This window comes from Condylostylus longicornis, unplaced genomic scaffold (genome assembly GCF_029603195.1).
Source record: "Condylostylus longicornis isolate FDR11 unplaced genomic scaffold, ASM2960319v2 ptg000135l, whole genome shotgun sequence".
Taxonomy (NCBI): Eukaryota; Metazoa; Arthropoda; class Insecta; order Diptera; family Dolichopodidae; genus Condylostylus; species Condylostylus longicornis.
This window is the reverse complement of record NW_026578103.1, coordinates 18308037-18325732: the sequence shown is the minus strand read 5'-3', so window position 1 is coordinate 18325732 and position 17696 is coordinate 18308037. Positions and strand designations below refer to the sequence as shown.

At 24.1% G+C, this 17696-nt stretch overlaps 1 protein-coding gene across 1 annotated transcript in view; it reads left to right on the top strand.

The window, feature by feature from the left end:
* The window catches only part of LOC129615497 (arginine/serine-rich protein PNISR), a 42480-nt gene that overhangs the window by 9274 nt on the left and 15510 nt on the right, over positions 1-17696 (top strand). Inside the window, exons 3-4 of the mRNA XM_055530751.1 lie at positions 7958-7984; positions 14384-14514. Of these exons, the coding sequence (XP_055386726.1) occupies positions 7958-7984; positions 14384-14514 (158 nt within the window). The remainder of the gene's footprint in view (positions 1-7957; positions 7985-14383; positions 14515-17696) is intronic.

The following is a 17696-nucleotide window of genomic DNA, read 5'->3' as shown; positions in this document are numbered from 1 at the left end:
AAATATTGTTAACAAAGGAATAGCAGAAAAAAAAACATTGTTCATATTGCATTACAGATATAGATTTGTTTCCATGTTGTGTACCTAAACATAAAAAAAAAAAAAAACAAAAAAAAATTTTCTGTTATTTTTATTTTTCTTCTATACTTTTGTTGCAGCCTCAAGCTAATAATAATTTTAGGTTTTAAACTCTCTTTTCATTTTTGTTTGTTACTTTACTCATGTCGATTGTCGACTATTATTGTTTTCTCAGTATTAGTTTAAAAAAAAATTATACCATGTTTTCTTCTTACACATACATACAGACACAGTTTATTTTGTTGTTACTTAATACACCTTTGTTATTTTTTTTTAAGCTAAAAACAACTTAGATATCAAGATATGAAATTGTTTTTTCTTCTTTTCTTCTTTTTAACTTTCATAAAACTTACTGTTTTTGTTAAAATATCTTTTATATTCGCGTCGCGCATATATTCAAGAATATATAATAAAATATACATAATATATATGTTTGTAGAAATATTAAATTTAGAATTAAAAAAACAAAAATTATTTTTATTGTTCTTTATCATCAAAAATGCAATATAGGTGCTTTATAAAATAATTATACAATAATGGAGAATAAAGTCAAAAAACTAAAAAGAAAATTGTATAAAAAATAAGAGTGAAGAGAAGAGAAAGAAAAAAAAATCTCACGCAAAAAAATCAAAATTTAAATTCAGACAATTTACACTCTCGTATTCTGCACATACATAATTACTGTAATATTCGCATTCATGTATGTGTGTGTTCGTAATGAAAAACACATACTCGCATGCACAGAACTTTAAAAAAATTTTCATTAGAAAATGTTTGCATTTTTAAAGTAAGTAACGCTTACGGTTATTTTGTTATATTTTTTTTTTCCATTTTATTTAAATTTTATTTTGATTTAGGACAATCCTTTTTTTTTGACAGCTCTTTGTGATTCTCACAACAACTAAAATTTAAGTCATACTAAACAAGACGTTTACATTGAATTTAGGATTTAAGGGGTGTCGAATAGTAATGGGTTGCAGTATTGAGATTTATTTCGAGATTGTATAGAAAAAAGAAGAATAACTAGGAAAGTGAAATGTTTGTATTTTGTAAAATAATATTGTATATTATACACTAATGTAAAATATGCAGGTAAAATAGTAAATTTAAATAAGTTTAATTTCGAAATGAACTGGAAATATTGAAATTTTAAAAATGCCGGTTAGTATTTAGTTTTCTTATTATAAACGAGTACGCATATTGTTTGACGTAGAGTAAAAATTCAAATAACGAAACCGCATTATTTAGGAGATGTAATGAAAGTAAGACAAGGAAAATTTACCAATTTATATTATTCACATGTATATTGTGATTAGATATCGTATGTATAACAAATCGTATGCGTTTTGAGAACAAGAATCGTTGCAAAGAACAAGAATTGTCTAAGTCAAATTTTATAGTTCCAAGTTTTATTACACAGTCTTATATAAATATATTCTCCATACCTTAGCATGTATTCTACTGACAATGTACGTCACTGAATTCCAAAGAAACAAATTAAGGTTTTGAAGTCGAAATGAGCGCTCTTATTTTACACTCCTTTTGTGGAGACCTCAGATTTTTGATTTTCTGTTGAAGCAGCTCCACATCTCCATGTATATACATTTAAAATATACTTAAACATTTTGTTAAGAACCCAATGAAAAGGAGATTTTTCCATAATCTAGAATTTCTCAGTCGATTACAAATTCATGTGTTTTTATTTTTATATTTAAAATTTTCATTATTTTTTGATTGATTTGAATATTGACTCTTATCAGAAAAAAAAAAATTCAACAACAAAACACAATAATTGACAGAATACGTAGACGTACGTAGACCAATGTTAACCAACTTGCTTGAATTTGTTTTTTTTTAGTTTTTAATACTTTTTGGTTTTTTACTTTGAAAATTTATTACTAAAAGGAAAAGGCAAAAAAAACAACATAAAAAAAATTTAAACGTAATATCGTAAAAGATATAGTTTAGGCACCTTTTAATGAAATACAATTCAAGAAAACCGGAACCGGAAACTAAGAAAAAATTAAAAATAAAAAAAAGAACAGAAAAATGTTACAGTTATATTCTATATATATGCAATTTACCTTGTATTTTAAAACTTTTTGTTACCTCACCAATTTCAATCATAAAAATCAGTTAAAGTTAAAACTAAAGAAACTCGCAATATTTTTGTTTTGAGTACACAATATTTTACTGTTATGCATTCCATTTTTTTGTTCTCTTGTTGTTTTCTTTGTTTGTTCGCGAAATTATTGCGAAAATTTATTGCGAAAAGAAAAGTTCAATTTTTATTTTTTTGTCATTTCCGGTTTATTTTGTGTTCAGTATAAATCATACACACAAATATATAATACATATAGGTACGTATTTGCACAATAACTATCTGACTATATTATAGGAGTATGTATGATGTAGAATATGTAAAATCTAAAATATTCAAATAAGGACGTGTATCCATGCAAATATAGTGGGAGTGTTATAAGCAAAAAAAAAAAACGCGTCAATCATATGACTTGACATATTCAAATAAAAAAACAAAAACAAAATATTTTTATTTTTTTTTTTTAGAAAAATTGAAAATAATAAAAAAATTAACAACAATAATTTTATATTATTAAAAACAAAATATCAAAAAAAAAATTATTAAAGTTTACAATTTATTGGAATTTTTTGAAGACAAAGAAACACAAAATAATGGCATATTTGGCAAACTACACAATAAAATTTTGATATGAAATGAAATGAGCTCACCTTTATAGTGAAATTGTTGTATTGAAAGGTTGCGTGTACAAATTTCAAAATACATGCATAAGCATATCCTTTTTTTTTTGTTATACTATTCTATAGTAATTTAAAATCCTTTGTAAATAATAAATTGATTGTTAACAAAAATGTTTTTTTTTCTTCTTTCTCTCTCTCTCTCTCTCTCTCTCTCTCTCCCTTTTTGTGGATATATTTTCATTTGTTTTTTTATTCTAATATAAATTATGTAGAAAATAAATATAAATCCAATTAAGGATAATAAATGATATGAATAATACACATACATATATAAAATATATTAAACCAAATACTATAGATTTGCGAATTTGAAAGCAAAAAAAATACGAGCTGCCTGTTTGTTTAAACGTAACTTAAAAAATCAGTAAAGAAAAACAGTGCCCGTCTGCAGGGTTGAACTACATACGACATGAAAAGAGAAAACAAATAAAAAAGAGAAGAGGCGAGGAATGGAGTACTGTAAATACTCTATAAAATTTCGACACGAAAAATAACGCTTAGAAAATTATTGACACAAAAATTAAAAAAAGTTATAGATTAATATAAATGCGAATAAAACCCATGTAGCCTGAGAGATTTAAATAGCTTAAATCTCGGTACATAAGTAATATTTTGCTAGAATGCAGGGTTATGATCAGTAATAAAAGATTAATACTGAATTAAAATACACTCAATGTGTCGGATATTCTCTGAATTCTACAAGATGCTAGAATTCATCATAGTTTTCGATCTGAACTAAATAGATTCTCTTCAAACGCGGTACGTTATTACCTGAATATACATACAATCTTAGCGTATGTTTCCTTTAAAATTTAGTAAAATACAATCTTAGCGTAAATAATATATGAAAATTTAACATACATAGCCGTTTAGTATACTGTCAAATCAAATTGAAAATAGCTTTTCCCAACCAATTTTTTCTCTAATTTATAAGTAAACAATTGTATAGGTAACATAATTTTACTTAAATTTTAAATTGTTTTACATTAGTATGTAATTAGCTGTATATCTCAGAAATAAATGAAAAAATTTTACGCCTATAAATATGCAATTTTAGTTTGAAAATTTTGCATAATAATTTTTGCAATTCTGCCATTCTACTATAGAATTCGAAATAAATAATTTCGAATCAACCTCAGAGAAATATTCTTCTTACGTGTAAGTAAAATTTATATAATTCTTTTTACACCTGCGTCATTTTTTTTTAAAGAAATTCATAGTTTGCTACTGTATGAGCAAAATATAATTGAAATAATTAATACCAGAATAAAAAAATGACTTCCTTTATTCAGTTGTAGTATTTTTATTTTAAAATAAGCATTTTATTGAAATAAACCATAAATTTAGAACAAATTGCTTTATTTAGAAAAAAAAAAATCATTCTAAAGTTTATTTAGAAAAATGAAAAAACTAACTCGTAACTTTCTGCACGCGCAACACAAATAATTGTGATATAAAACAAAAAAAAAAATTCAAATAACATTTTTAATATTATTTTTGTATACAATAAAAAGTGAAGTTAATCACATTCTAACTATAAATTAAAAATTTGTAATGCAGGTCATCACTACAATAATTTGAAAAAAAAAAAAAATGCAAAAAGCAGAGAAATTAAAAGATGGAAAAATTCTTTACTCGGGCGTTTAATGCGAGTGTATGTAACGTACATTTATGCCTCCATGCTGGCATATAATTATTTTCGTTTTTCTTTTTTTTAAATGTAAGTTAAATTCACCTTACTTCCTCTTTTCTTATATGTGAAAATCAACAAAAATACGACAAGTTACGTTCATACATATATATATAGAACAATAATAAAGCTCTTTTAAATATTGCTGTACACTCAAATATTTGCAAATTTCAGAATTTTTTTTTTGCGTCTGTAAAGTCTGTATTTTATAGGGCATACTCTATTTATAATTAAGCAGATTATAGATTTTGGACGAATATAGCCTAGTCATGGTAGCTCTTTTATAGTTAATTTACCTGTAATAAAAAAATAATAAAAATATTTTTAAGCATAAAATATAATTTTCAAATTTAGCGCTTCCAATTACTGAAAAAGCGATTTCGCTGAGTTTTAACTATAAATACTAAAATCTAAACATCTTATTAATATTTCACTTTAATATAAAATTAACAAAAAAAAATATCAAATAGAAAATTTAAAATTAATTGCATAAAAATAATATAAAATATAATTGTCAGTATAATTAATGTATATGAACAAAATATATATATATATATATCGTAGACGTAATTATAAAATATATGTAATATCGCGAATTCTAAAGTAGTTGAACTTATTCCATTCATATATATGTACATGCACACTCATATCTGTAATAAAATTTGTAAATTAAAAATAAGAAAATAATTGTCTACAATTCTTGAATAAAAATTACACATTATATATAGATAAATCTATATATGAGAATGGAAAAATTTTAATCTAAGTTTCGCTTGCTAAAACAATTTCCAGAACTAGCAATTATTGAATTATTTTATTTCTTTTTTCCTTAGTAATTGTATTTCACTTTATTATTTGTTAGTCTATGTATTATATTCTAGCAAATAATAATAAAACAAGTATGTATAGATATACAAAAATATAAATGATTTTTTTTTAAAGTAATTATTGACGGGATCGTTTATTTTTGAATGGCATATTCATAATTCTATGCTATAATAATTTAAAATTCTATTGTTATTTTATTAAGATTAAATCTACATATATGAATATTTTCACTTTATTACCAACATACAATAAAATAACGGCTGCCAACTACAATTTGTATGCCTACTAAAATATGTCGTATATAGCAATATCATATGTATAGTGATATATAGTAACTCTTTTAAAAACAAATAAATATACTGTTATATGAATTATAATTAAAGTTTAGAATGTAGAATTTTATTTGAGTACTGTGTATAACTTTTATTATATTTCAAAAATTTTAATAAAAATATGAAATTAATGATTAGACTAGCAATCATTAATTTTACTATATATTCAAATTTTACGATATATTCAAATTTTACGATATATAATATCGTAAATTTTTAAAACGCTAAAAAAATTTTCAAATTTTAAAAATTATAAGCAACAGATTTGATTAAAAAACAAAAAGATTTTTTCGAAAATATTTTCAGCCTGTTACAGAAATCCGCCTGTTGTTTTTCTTCATTTTTGGAAATCGAATACCGAAAAATCGAATAAATAAACTACTTCCTTATTGATTCTTGTAATAGGTTTTTTTGTAGACTACCTACTCTCCATCTCCATACTGTTAATTAAAACACACTTAATTAGTTATTCTCAAAATTTCTATTTCCCTATATTTTATCTCAAGGCACTTTTCCGTGAAGAGAAATTAGCTTAAGACTTACTGCAATTCTTTTACACTTCTTTATTGTGTTTTACTTTTTCCTGTGATACGAGTAGCTGTGCCGGAATCATTACTTTTGGATGTATTGTATTGGTTATTATTGTATTGAATTAAAATTCACTCTTTGCTCTAAATAAAAATCTATGTATTGTAATTTATTTTTGAAATGCAAATTTTAATTTTCTACAAACTTATTTAAAATTATATTTCATTATTTCTTATTTATACTTAATTTTTGTACTTTTGTTAAATAAAATTTAATTTATTTTTCAGTTTATTTGAAACTATTCATTTATAAAAATTACATTTTCAATACTAATTTTACATTATTTAAATATTTTCATTTTCATTATAATTCAGTTATTAATTTTTGTACTCTCTTACTATTTAATTTAATTTTTTTAATATACTTATATTATGTAATATTTTATTATTAATTTAAAATATCATTTGGAATAAAAGAGGTTTTTTTTTAAATTTTGTTTTAATATTATTTATATATTAAATTTTAAATTGAATAAAAAAAACAAATTATATTATATTTAACTTTAGGGCACCGTTTATTGTATTCGACTCTCAAATAAACCAAAAATGAAAAAAATATAAATTAAATTTATTACATTTAAAAAAAAAAATAAAAAAAAAATATTTATTTTGTTTTTTTTTGTTAAATTTTTTTATGCAAAAAAAATTATTCTTTTAGATTTTTATAAAATAATTATTAAACTTTTTTTCTTTAATATTTTTTTTTCTAAATAAAATATAATTAATAAATTATGAATTTTTCTCTTAAAAAAAATTCGAATGTTAAAATTAATTTAACAAAATGAAATTATCGATTGGACGATTCAAGTTGCATTTGTTCCGTAATTAAAGAAATTTTGAGAAGCCAAATTAATGTCTTTTAATAAAACTTAAACATTGAAATCTAAATAAGAGTTTTCCGAATTATAGACCATTTTTATCCTAACAAGCAGGGTATCGGAACCTTTTCGTTGGAAATTTCCTCTACAACTTGAAAAACTTAAAGTAGCTTAAAAGTTTTATATACTGAAAATCTCTTTAGAAACATACACTGAATGATTTTTCTAAACAAATTATTTTAAATGTTTAAAATTAGAATTATGTGTATTTTATGAACAAAGAAACATAAAATATTTGCGCTTACTAAAATTGGTTTCAAAATTACTGTATGGGGTTTGGAAAATTCTATAAATATAAAAATTGAAATTGATTAAAAAATTGAGGTAATAAGGGTTTATTAATTTTTCATTATTAACTTCAAATATACTATTTTTTGGAAATAATCACGTTAGCTTAATTTTTGAGCGACTCATAACTAGTTTCGAGACACTCACAACTTAATGAGTATTCTCATATAAATAAACCATCTCTGCTTTCATGCACCTAACGTTAGATAAATTCAAATGTATTGTTTAAACTATTATATAATTCGAGTGTAAGCCAATAAATGGATTGAATTTTTTTATTTTATGTCCAAAATTGTAGTTCTCAATCGGAAATTGTTCATTTTTTTGGCAACGTACATAAAATTCATTAAAATATAAAAATTTAATTTTAACATTCGAATCAATTTTTATTAATTTAATATTTTTTTTTATAAAACATTCTTTTTAAATTAAAAATAAAAAAAAAAAATTTCATTGAAACGAAACGGTCGATTTTTTTTTTCTTTTTTATTCCAGATGCTTATCAATCAAGCCACCTGAGAGGTAAATAATAATTATTAATATACATAAATATTTAAAAGTAATATATAGATAGAAAACTGTACTACTTATAATATTTATTTTAATTTATGTATTTTAGAAAATGAAAATATTTTCAATAATAAATTTATAAACTATAGTTTTTTTTTTTTAATTTATAATATTGCTTTTATATACAATATTCATATATTTGCACATATTAAATAAAAAATTATAGAAAATTATATAATGAATGCTTCTTCTATATAATATAGGCCATATATATACTCACATATATACATAAATCTAAAATGGTAAGAACGAATAAAAAACAGTTATTTTAACATACACTTACATATTTCATAGAAATTAATTCATTTATTAACAAAATGGTATATCATTTAAAAGGAAATAATATAATTTACATAACAAATGTATAAACTGTTATATATTCATAAATAATAAAGTGAAAAAAGGACCTTGGATAAAATGCATTTGGAAAATATCATATTCAATTTATCTAAGTATAATATATATTTTCATAATAAATACATGTTATCTAGTGTACTATTAGCATAAAATATTAGTCATAAATTCAAAATGGTGATTTGAAATTTTGTCCTCAATAATTATTGGTATTCATATATAGGATACAACAATAAAATTGGTTGAATTTCAATGTATGCGAAAATTTTATTTTGTATATTAATAATATATTCATATATTTAGTAAAGAATGTCAAATATAATTTTAGTATCGTTTTGGTACAGGACATGAAAAATAAATTTGGTTACTTATTTTGATTATCAATAGATACTTTAGAAGAAATTCAAAATGTATTTTCGTTTAAAATATTTCGTTATAAATTTATTCATATTCAATGTATTTAATTCTCTTATATAAATTATAAACATTAATTACAATTTTTTCTTGACTAAAGGACTAATTACAGTAAAAACTGGTAATAACGTATATCAGTAATAACGAAATTGCGTACAAATAACGATGATAGCGTACAAAAACGGTAATAATAAAATTGTTCAACGATTACGTCTACTTATGCGACATCTAGTTTGTTATGTAGGTAGCTGAGATGTAGGAAAACAATTTTTTTTTCGTCAGAACATTGTCATTTTAATTTAATTTTAAATTTCATTTTGATTTTAAATTGAAGAGTAAATAAAACAATGATAAAAATTGAAAAGTAAATGGTACATATATTTTATTTGTACACCGGTTAAAACGAAAGTCGGTTAATACGTTCATTTTTGCTGGTCCATTGAGTGTACGCTATATCTGACTTCTACTGTTAAAAATAACTAGGAAATTGACGAAATATGATAAAACACAGATTTTAAGATTATACACTCAAATTAACTTTACAATAATTCATTTTAATAACAACTGCTCCAAATCGGCGACTCATTATACCCGTACGAACGTATGTTCGAAGGATATACTAAATTTGTCTTACCGTCTGTAACGCTAAGAAATAACGGTCTTAGATATAGACTCAAGTGTATGTTTTTGATCAGCGTCAAATTCTGAGTTCATTTAGCTTTGTCTGTCCTTCCGTCCGTCTGTCCGTTCCAACGATAACTCAAAAACTAATTGAGCTAAGTTCACCAAATTTTCACATATGATTTATTGTAATAAGTGCCAGAACCCTATTTAAATTGGACATGATCGGGGTATCGGTTCGGGTAGCTGCCATACAACTTCAAAATTTATTTGGCTATATCTCAGAAACTATAAAAGCTGTGGTATTGAAATCTCACACAAGCAAATATGTTAGTAGGGCCGATGTGCTTGATAAAATTCGTTAAAATTTCTTGGCTCTTTCTGCTAGCTGCCATACAACTTAAATAGTAGCTTGGCACACAGTATTTTGAAAAAGACATTGTACTGAAATTTTGCATAAATTAATATGATAATACGCAACTTAAAGTTATAGTCTGTCCCATATTCAGTTAGGGCATCTTTATTCGTACATAGGATAACAAATTCGTACGGGTATCACAGAATTGACAAGGTCAATTCTATTTTTTCTCGTTTTTTCTAATTGTTGTCTTACAATAAATAATCCAATCCATTTCTTTTGAATATTCAATGGTAAAATGTCATTAACACTGAATTTCTAAATATACTTATTATTATTCACCGCAAACTTAAATATGTACTTAAAACTCGTTGTCAATAATAAGGCGTTATAATATATAAAAACTTTCTAAAATATCTTTGAACCAGTTTAAGTTCTAATCAAATTGTATGCATTCTTAAATTAGAAAAATATAGCCCGCTACATTACAAAAATATAATATGCAGATTAAATATATTTATATAAGTTTATTTTAACAGAATTAAAATAGCATGATTTTGCATAATTTCGAATCAACAACTAAAAAACACAAAAATATGGAAAAAATTTACCGCAAAATTAAATCAGATTTTAAATGCCTTCAATTTAAGGTGCAATAGCCCAAGAACACAAAATTAATAAAAAAAAGAAACAACAAAGAACAAAAACAAAACTTAAAACAAGTCCAAATTTATAAAATTATTGCTAAGAAAAATTTTACTACCACCATTGTACCATTACCCTAACCATTTCATTCGTTCTAAAAAGAAACCGAATAGCTGATGATGAATTTGTGGTTTTAACATCACGCCGTCTATTGGAGTTTTTTTTTTTATTTTAAAATTTTCTTTCTATATTTGTGTGTAAGCAGTTTAAATGAAGAAAAGTAATTTTTATATTTTTGTTTTTTTTTTGTTTCTGTTTTTGTTTTATGATTTTACTGTCTTGCCGCCAAAAGGATCAATTTTTGATTATTTTTTGTTTTTTTTTTCTTTTATTTGTTTGAATTGCTATTACTGTTTTGTTCCCTTTACAGAAGCACTTTTTGTGGTTTCTTCTGTTGTAACATTATGGATTTTATTGATTTGAATTAAAAATTGAATATAAATAAAATTATATAAAAATTTTTTAGCAATGATATAAATATAAAGCAAAACAATACACCATCTTTAATAATAGAAAAGTTTATGAATAATTAAAAATAGAAAATTGCTGACATTCACGTACTTTTTAAATTTCACGAGAAAAAGTTCTTGAACATTTCATAATTTAAATTAATATTTTTTTGGCCTTTAGAAGAATTTAACTTCAGGTGTAATAAATCTAGCTTCCGAACTCAAAACAATTAATAATAATGCAAAACTGTAGATAATTACTTTGATAACAACTTTTCGTTGTCAAGCTGAAGTAAAAATCAAGTTCATACAAAATGTTGGCAATCAAATATGTTGCATTGCTATTTTTGGTTAAAAAAATAGATTTAACTGGAATATATGTCAATTAATTTAGAGAGTTAAAATAAAACGGTTTTAAAACCACAGTATATTGATCACGTTATAATTAATTCCCCTTGAAATATAATAAGCGTATAATGAAGCTTCATAATTTAAATAAAAACGAGAAAAAATAGAGTTGACCTTGTCAACTCTGTGATACCCGTACGAATTTGTAATCCTATGTGCAAATGCAGATGCCCTAACTGACTATGGGACGGACTATGACTTTAAGTTGCCGTATTACCATATTAATTTATGCAAAATTTCAGTACAATGTGTTTTTCAAAATACTGTGTGCCAAACTACTATTGAAGTTGTACGGCAGCTACCAGAAAGAGCCAAGAAATTTCAACGACATTGGCCCTACTTATATATTCGTTTGTGTGAAATTTCAATACCATAGCTTTAATAGTTTCTGAAATATAGTCAAATAACTTTTGAAGTTATATGGCAGGTACCAGAAGGAGCCAAGTAATTTCAACGACTTTAATTAGACACATTGGCCCTACTTATATATTCGTTTGTGTGAAATTTCAATACCATAGCTTTAATAGTTTCTGAAATATAGTCAAATAACTTTTGAAGTTGTACGGCAGTTACCAGAAAGAGCCAAGAAATTTTAATGAATTTTATGAATCACATCGGCCCTACTAATATATTCGCTTGTGTAAAATATCAATATTACAGCTTTTACAGTTTCTGAGATACAGCCAAATAACTTTTGAAGTTGTATGGCGGTTACCAGAAGGAGCCATCTAATTGCAACGACTTTTATCAGACACATTAGCCCTACTAATATATTCGTTTGTGTGAAATAACAACACCATAGCTTTTATAGTTTCTGAGATATAGTCAAATAAATTTTGAAGTTGTATGGCAGCTACCCCAACCGGTACCCTTATCATGTCCAATTTAAATAGGGTTCTGGCACTTACTACAATAAGTCATTTGTGAAAATTTTATGAACTTAGCTCAATTAGTTTTTGAGTTATCGTTGGGACGGACGGACGGGCGGGCGGACAGACGAACAGGCAAAACTAAATCAACTCAGAATTCGACTCTGATCAAAAACATCCACTTGAGTCTATATGTAACACCGTTATTTCTCAGCGTTACAAACGGTAGGGCAAATTTAGAAAACCTTTCGAACATAAGTTCGTACGGGTGTAAAAATTATAGTTGTATAACAGTTTATATCAATACTACTTATCAAAACAGAATTTATTTCATTCAATTTAATATTCAATTCACAATTTCACAAAAAAAAAAAAAAGTTTTTATTATCAATTGAAAAAATAGATTAATATTGAAATTATGCATGAATTTGGATTTAAACATACACCTATAAGTATAACTTTTATTATAACATACAATGAAAATGCTAATCAAACATAATAACATAGAATATATGCAACTCATACACGAACATGTTGTAAAGGCATATAATTATTATAAAATAATAATTTTATTGTTTAAATTTATTCAGAACGCACTTTATTCATAATTAAATAAAAATCATAATAAAACTAGTGGCACTTTAACTTATTTATTTACTTAAACTATGATGTAGGTAACTATATTTATTTATTTATATATATTCAAAACAAAAATATACACCATATTTTTATGCATAAACACAATGTTTTACGAATAAATATTATACGGATATATAAGTTATTTTAGTCACGATATATTCACAAATATCAGCGAATGCGGTGTAAAGTTTAAAAATATCACTGCATATAATAAAAATGTAAACAGAATTTATTTTTTTTTTTGTTTCAAATATGGAAATGAAAGTAAATTTTTTCTCCCAAATAGAAATAAATAAACAGTTAATTTTTTATTTTTAATTACGAGGTTGTACTATTTACTTAGCAATCTCCTATAGATAACAATAAACTTTGTATTTATTTATTTTTTTTTTCAAATAAGAAACATTCATGTTTTTGTACTCTAAAATATATTTATCTTAATAAAAACTGAATGAAAATTTATCTATTGTTAATTAAATTAAATATACAGTGTCTGTATGATCATACACATATTTGTAATTTTTATTTATTTTGTTGTTATTCAATCTGTAAATATGTGTATGAAAGCATTTTAGATCTAGCTATACAAAAATATAGGGAAATTAGAATTTAAATAGAAAAAAACAAAATTAGAATGAAATTCTAAACTACTGGTATTTAGCAAATTAAGCATGTAAACAGAATATAACAATATAAAGTATAAGATTTGAAAATATTTACAGTATTTGCTTTAAGATAAAGATGAGAAAAGAAAATTAATATGTACATATTTGCTAAAGGAAACATTAAAATAGAAAAAAATAATATATTAGGCGCTCTATGAGACCGGAAATCTTGTTAAGCTTTTAAATACATAACGCATAATGTTTATTGTTTTTATTTTTAAAGATATTAAAGTTACCATTAAAACTACAAAGATCACCGGATTAAGAAACTATCCGAAATTAATGGTAATCTAAAAAAATTTGCTTTTCTTTTAAATATTATCGTATTGTGCATTAAAGGGTTTATTAGGGTGCATTATAAATTCTAGAGGGGGGGAGATAGATGAAAATTTTGTTCTACGGAAATAAGTTTCTAGTAAAGATTTATGTGCATACAAAATTTCAGCTTTCTATCTTCAAGGGTGTAGGAGTTTTGTAAACAGACACACGGACAGACAGACGGACGGACGGACGGACGGACGGACGGACGGACGGACGGACGGACAGAGTGAAATTAATAAGCACTTTTTTTCAAAAATTTTTTGCAAAAGTGCTAAAAACAAGGTTGATATTCTCTTTATTTTATATGAAGAAATTTTTTCTAACTTTCAATCAATCAATTTTGCTGATCGTCAATGGATTAAACAACTTGTATCGATTATTTTCAAATAATATATTTGTATAATTTTATATTAACACAATTATTTGATTATAATTGATTGACATTAATAAAATTCATATAAACTAAATTTAAGAATTTTTAGTTTAATTTTAGGCTAAAATTTCAAATTTTACTTTCTAATTTTTGTTTTTTTAAAAATATATTATAGGCCTGGTAGACCACCGAAACGTGGACCTGTTGGGCTATCATTACCACCAACACATTTATCTGGTCATCCACAATTGAAAAAACATCGATTAGATAATGGTGATTACGCCTATGAAAATGGACATATTAGTGGTAAGTGTTTATAGTGTTATTAATATATTTCAACAATAAAATAGTAAAATTATAAATCAAGCATTGTAAAACAATATAGCGAATATATTTTTGAAAATTTCATTGCAAATTATACTTACCAGTACTCGTATATAGAAAAATATAGAAAAAATTTTTTATGCAAATCGAATAAAACCATTATTAACCAACATTTTTCAACATTATTGTTATAAATTCCTCAACAATATTAGCAAAATTATATTTAATTTTTTTGAAAACTTTATTTTTAAGCATTTAAATACTCAATTTGATTATAAACTTTGATTAAGCTGAAATACTTAAGTCCTACTTTAATAAAATTATAAATAGAAATTTTAGGCGTCTGAAAATTGATTCCGTGACATGGTTTTGGGCGATTACTCGCAGCAAAAATCATTAAATTTAAAAAAAAAAATTTGTTTTGAAAATAATATTCAATTTATTATTCTATTTCTTAAAATGTTATTGTTATAGAAAAATATTGCTTATACTATATAAAATTGAATTTAACAAGTACTTATTATAATATTTAATAATGTTATTGAACTTGAGTGATTAAAGAGTGAATTTTAAGACAAAATCTTTAGAATTCAATTATGTTGTACCAGTGTTGTGTATAAATTTTGTGATTTTAAGTTTATTACGAGTAAATTATTATAACTGTCTAAGGAAAAATTGTTAGAATTTTTTGCAAAGAGCAAATTTAATGACTCACATCTTGGCCGAATTAAGACGAAATTCGTAAATTGGTGACGACAATTTCAATCTACCTGAATTTTTTTTTCGATTTTCAAGGAGAAATATGTGAATTCAACTTTTTTGTAGAAATTAAGCCCAATAATTCGTGAAGAAGGTTACTATTAATTATTATTTCTAGTATTTTCGATGGTATACAATCGTGTATCGTTCACCCTGTGCAACTGGATTCTTTTATAAATTTGTGATTAATTTACTGTGCAGTAAGTGATAAGAAGATGTTTAAAAATCTAGTAAAATAAAATTGAATTGAAAACCAAAAATGTGTAATAATTGAAATATTTAATTATATTAATGAATTGCAATGAATTATTTGGATACTTAATTGGAAATTTTGTATACCACACATTCTGCTATGCGGTATGACTTATAGTAAATAATGATAGGTTACTTGCTTTTAAAATCGCATAAAATGTACTCTAAGCCTGTGTTAAACTGAAACGTATTTTATAAATTCATTTTTAAGATCGAAAGCACCCCTTAATTTTCTCTCTCTCTCTTTTTTAATTTTCATGTTATGTGAAATATTAAATTTGATTCTTATAAATCATAAATGTAATTATTTTGAAAAGAATTTTTTACTTAAAATATAAACAATAAAATCAGCCCTTTTTACAAACAAAAAAAAAATTATTTCTCTCGGATTAATTCTGTTATTATAAGCCGTAACAAAAGGAATATCGTTATAAAGGTAAGTTATTTACAAAACGTCAATGAGTGTAGTGTACAAATAAAAATTTGTAAAACACAAAACGTCTTCGTATATGAAAATGAACAACAAACTTGAAAGTTTGGTATTAAATAAAAATTTTTTAATCGACTGTAAACACGAAATTTTTACAAGGTTTTAAATTTTCTTTTCTCTTTTCTTTTGCATTCTTTCGGTTTCTTCACTTGACCACTTCTTTTTTAATACTCACATATATTTTTCTACATAACTTGCATTTTGTTAAGAATATTATTCTTGTTTAATTTTTTCGTCTTTTATGACGATTACAATAAAATATAAACAAGTATGTCAAGCCGCATATAGACATAGCAAATTTTTACAAAAGGTGTTCAATTTAAAATTATTTTCATTTTGGTATTGTGCTAAATTGAACAGAAAAATTGTATGCACTCTGCTCCCTTATACTCGTATTATTATTTTTATGCTCCCTTATGTTTTTTTTTTTGTTTTTTATTTTGTGAAAAAAGAGTTATGTTTTGTGGTTTTTAACTGTTTTTCTGCTTTTTGTTCTTATTCTTATTTAACGATAGCTAAAGTATGTATTAGGTTAAAAAGAATAGTTAATAGTGAAACAGTTGTTAACAATAATTGAAAATACTTTAAAAAAGTTTTAACATAAAACAATTTAACTTTGTAAATGGATTAAGGGGGTGAAATATGATATGCATTTATCGGGGCTTCAAATCAATGTTTTATGGAATTATCTTCTTCGTTTCTTGTGAACTTCAATAAAAAAGCCTGTTGAATTTATGTTTTTTTTTTCAAAATTTCTTTGTAGCAACAATTAAACAAATTTGAAATTTCATTGAATTATTAGTTCACAGATATTATCACTAAATTACTGAAATACAGAGTGATAATATAATAAAATATAAAAAGATAGAGAAAAATTAATTACTCTCAAAATTTCAAAAATTAAATAAAAATATTTGGAATAGTGGGCAATATTGGGTTCCAAAAAAAAAATTTTAATCCTCCTTAAGCGTTTATGCAACGGTGTATACAGTATATTTCGACTTGGAACGTCCTGCATATCTACTGAAATGTTTGCAGTTAGACTCGATACAGTTTCAAAAAACTCAAATATTTCAACTAACTTGTTCTGACCAATTATTCTTCCGTATGCCTACTCTGTATACATTGAACAAAAATAATAAAAATTTCTGCAAATACGCGAAGAATTTAAATTGTAACAAATGCGTATTCCAAAAAAAAAAAAAAAAATTATTGAATTACGACAAAAAAAAACAACAACAATAAAACATTTTATCTGTGCGAATATTAATAAAAGCAGCCGATTATTACATGGTGATCACAATTTTATTTAATTTTTTTTATTTTTCTCTCCCTTTTTGTATTAAGGACATAATTATATATTTCATTAAGGACATATATAGAAAATATGAAAAAAAGTAAGCAAATATAAAAGGATCTTATTTATAGTTAGTTTTAATTTATTATTACCCTTCAATTAAATGGCATCGTATGTACATATATAACCCTTTTGGTATACACGCGTCGAATAACGTACTTAATAAAATTCTATATACATATATACATATACATATAGGAATATAAATACAAATGAAACTCAATTTTTAATAATTATAAATTATTTTGTATATAAAATTTCCATACACACATACATACATACCTATATTATATGCATATTTAATAG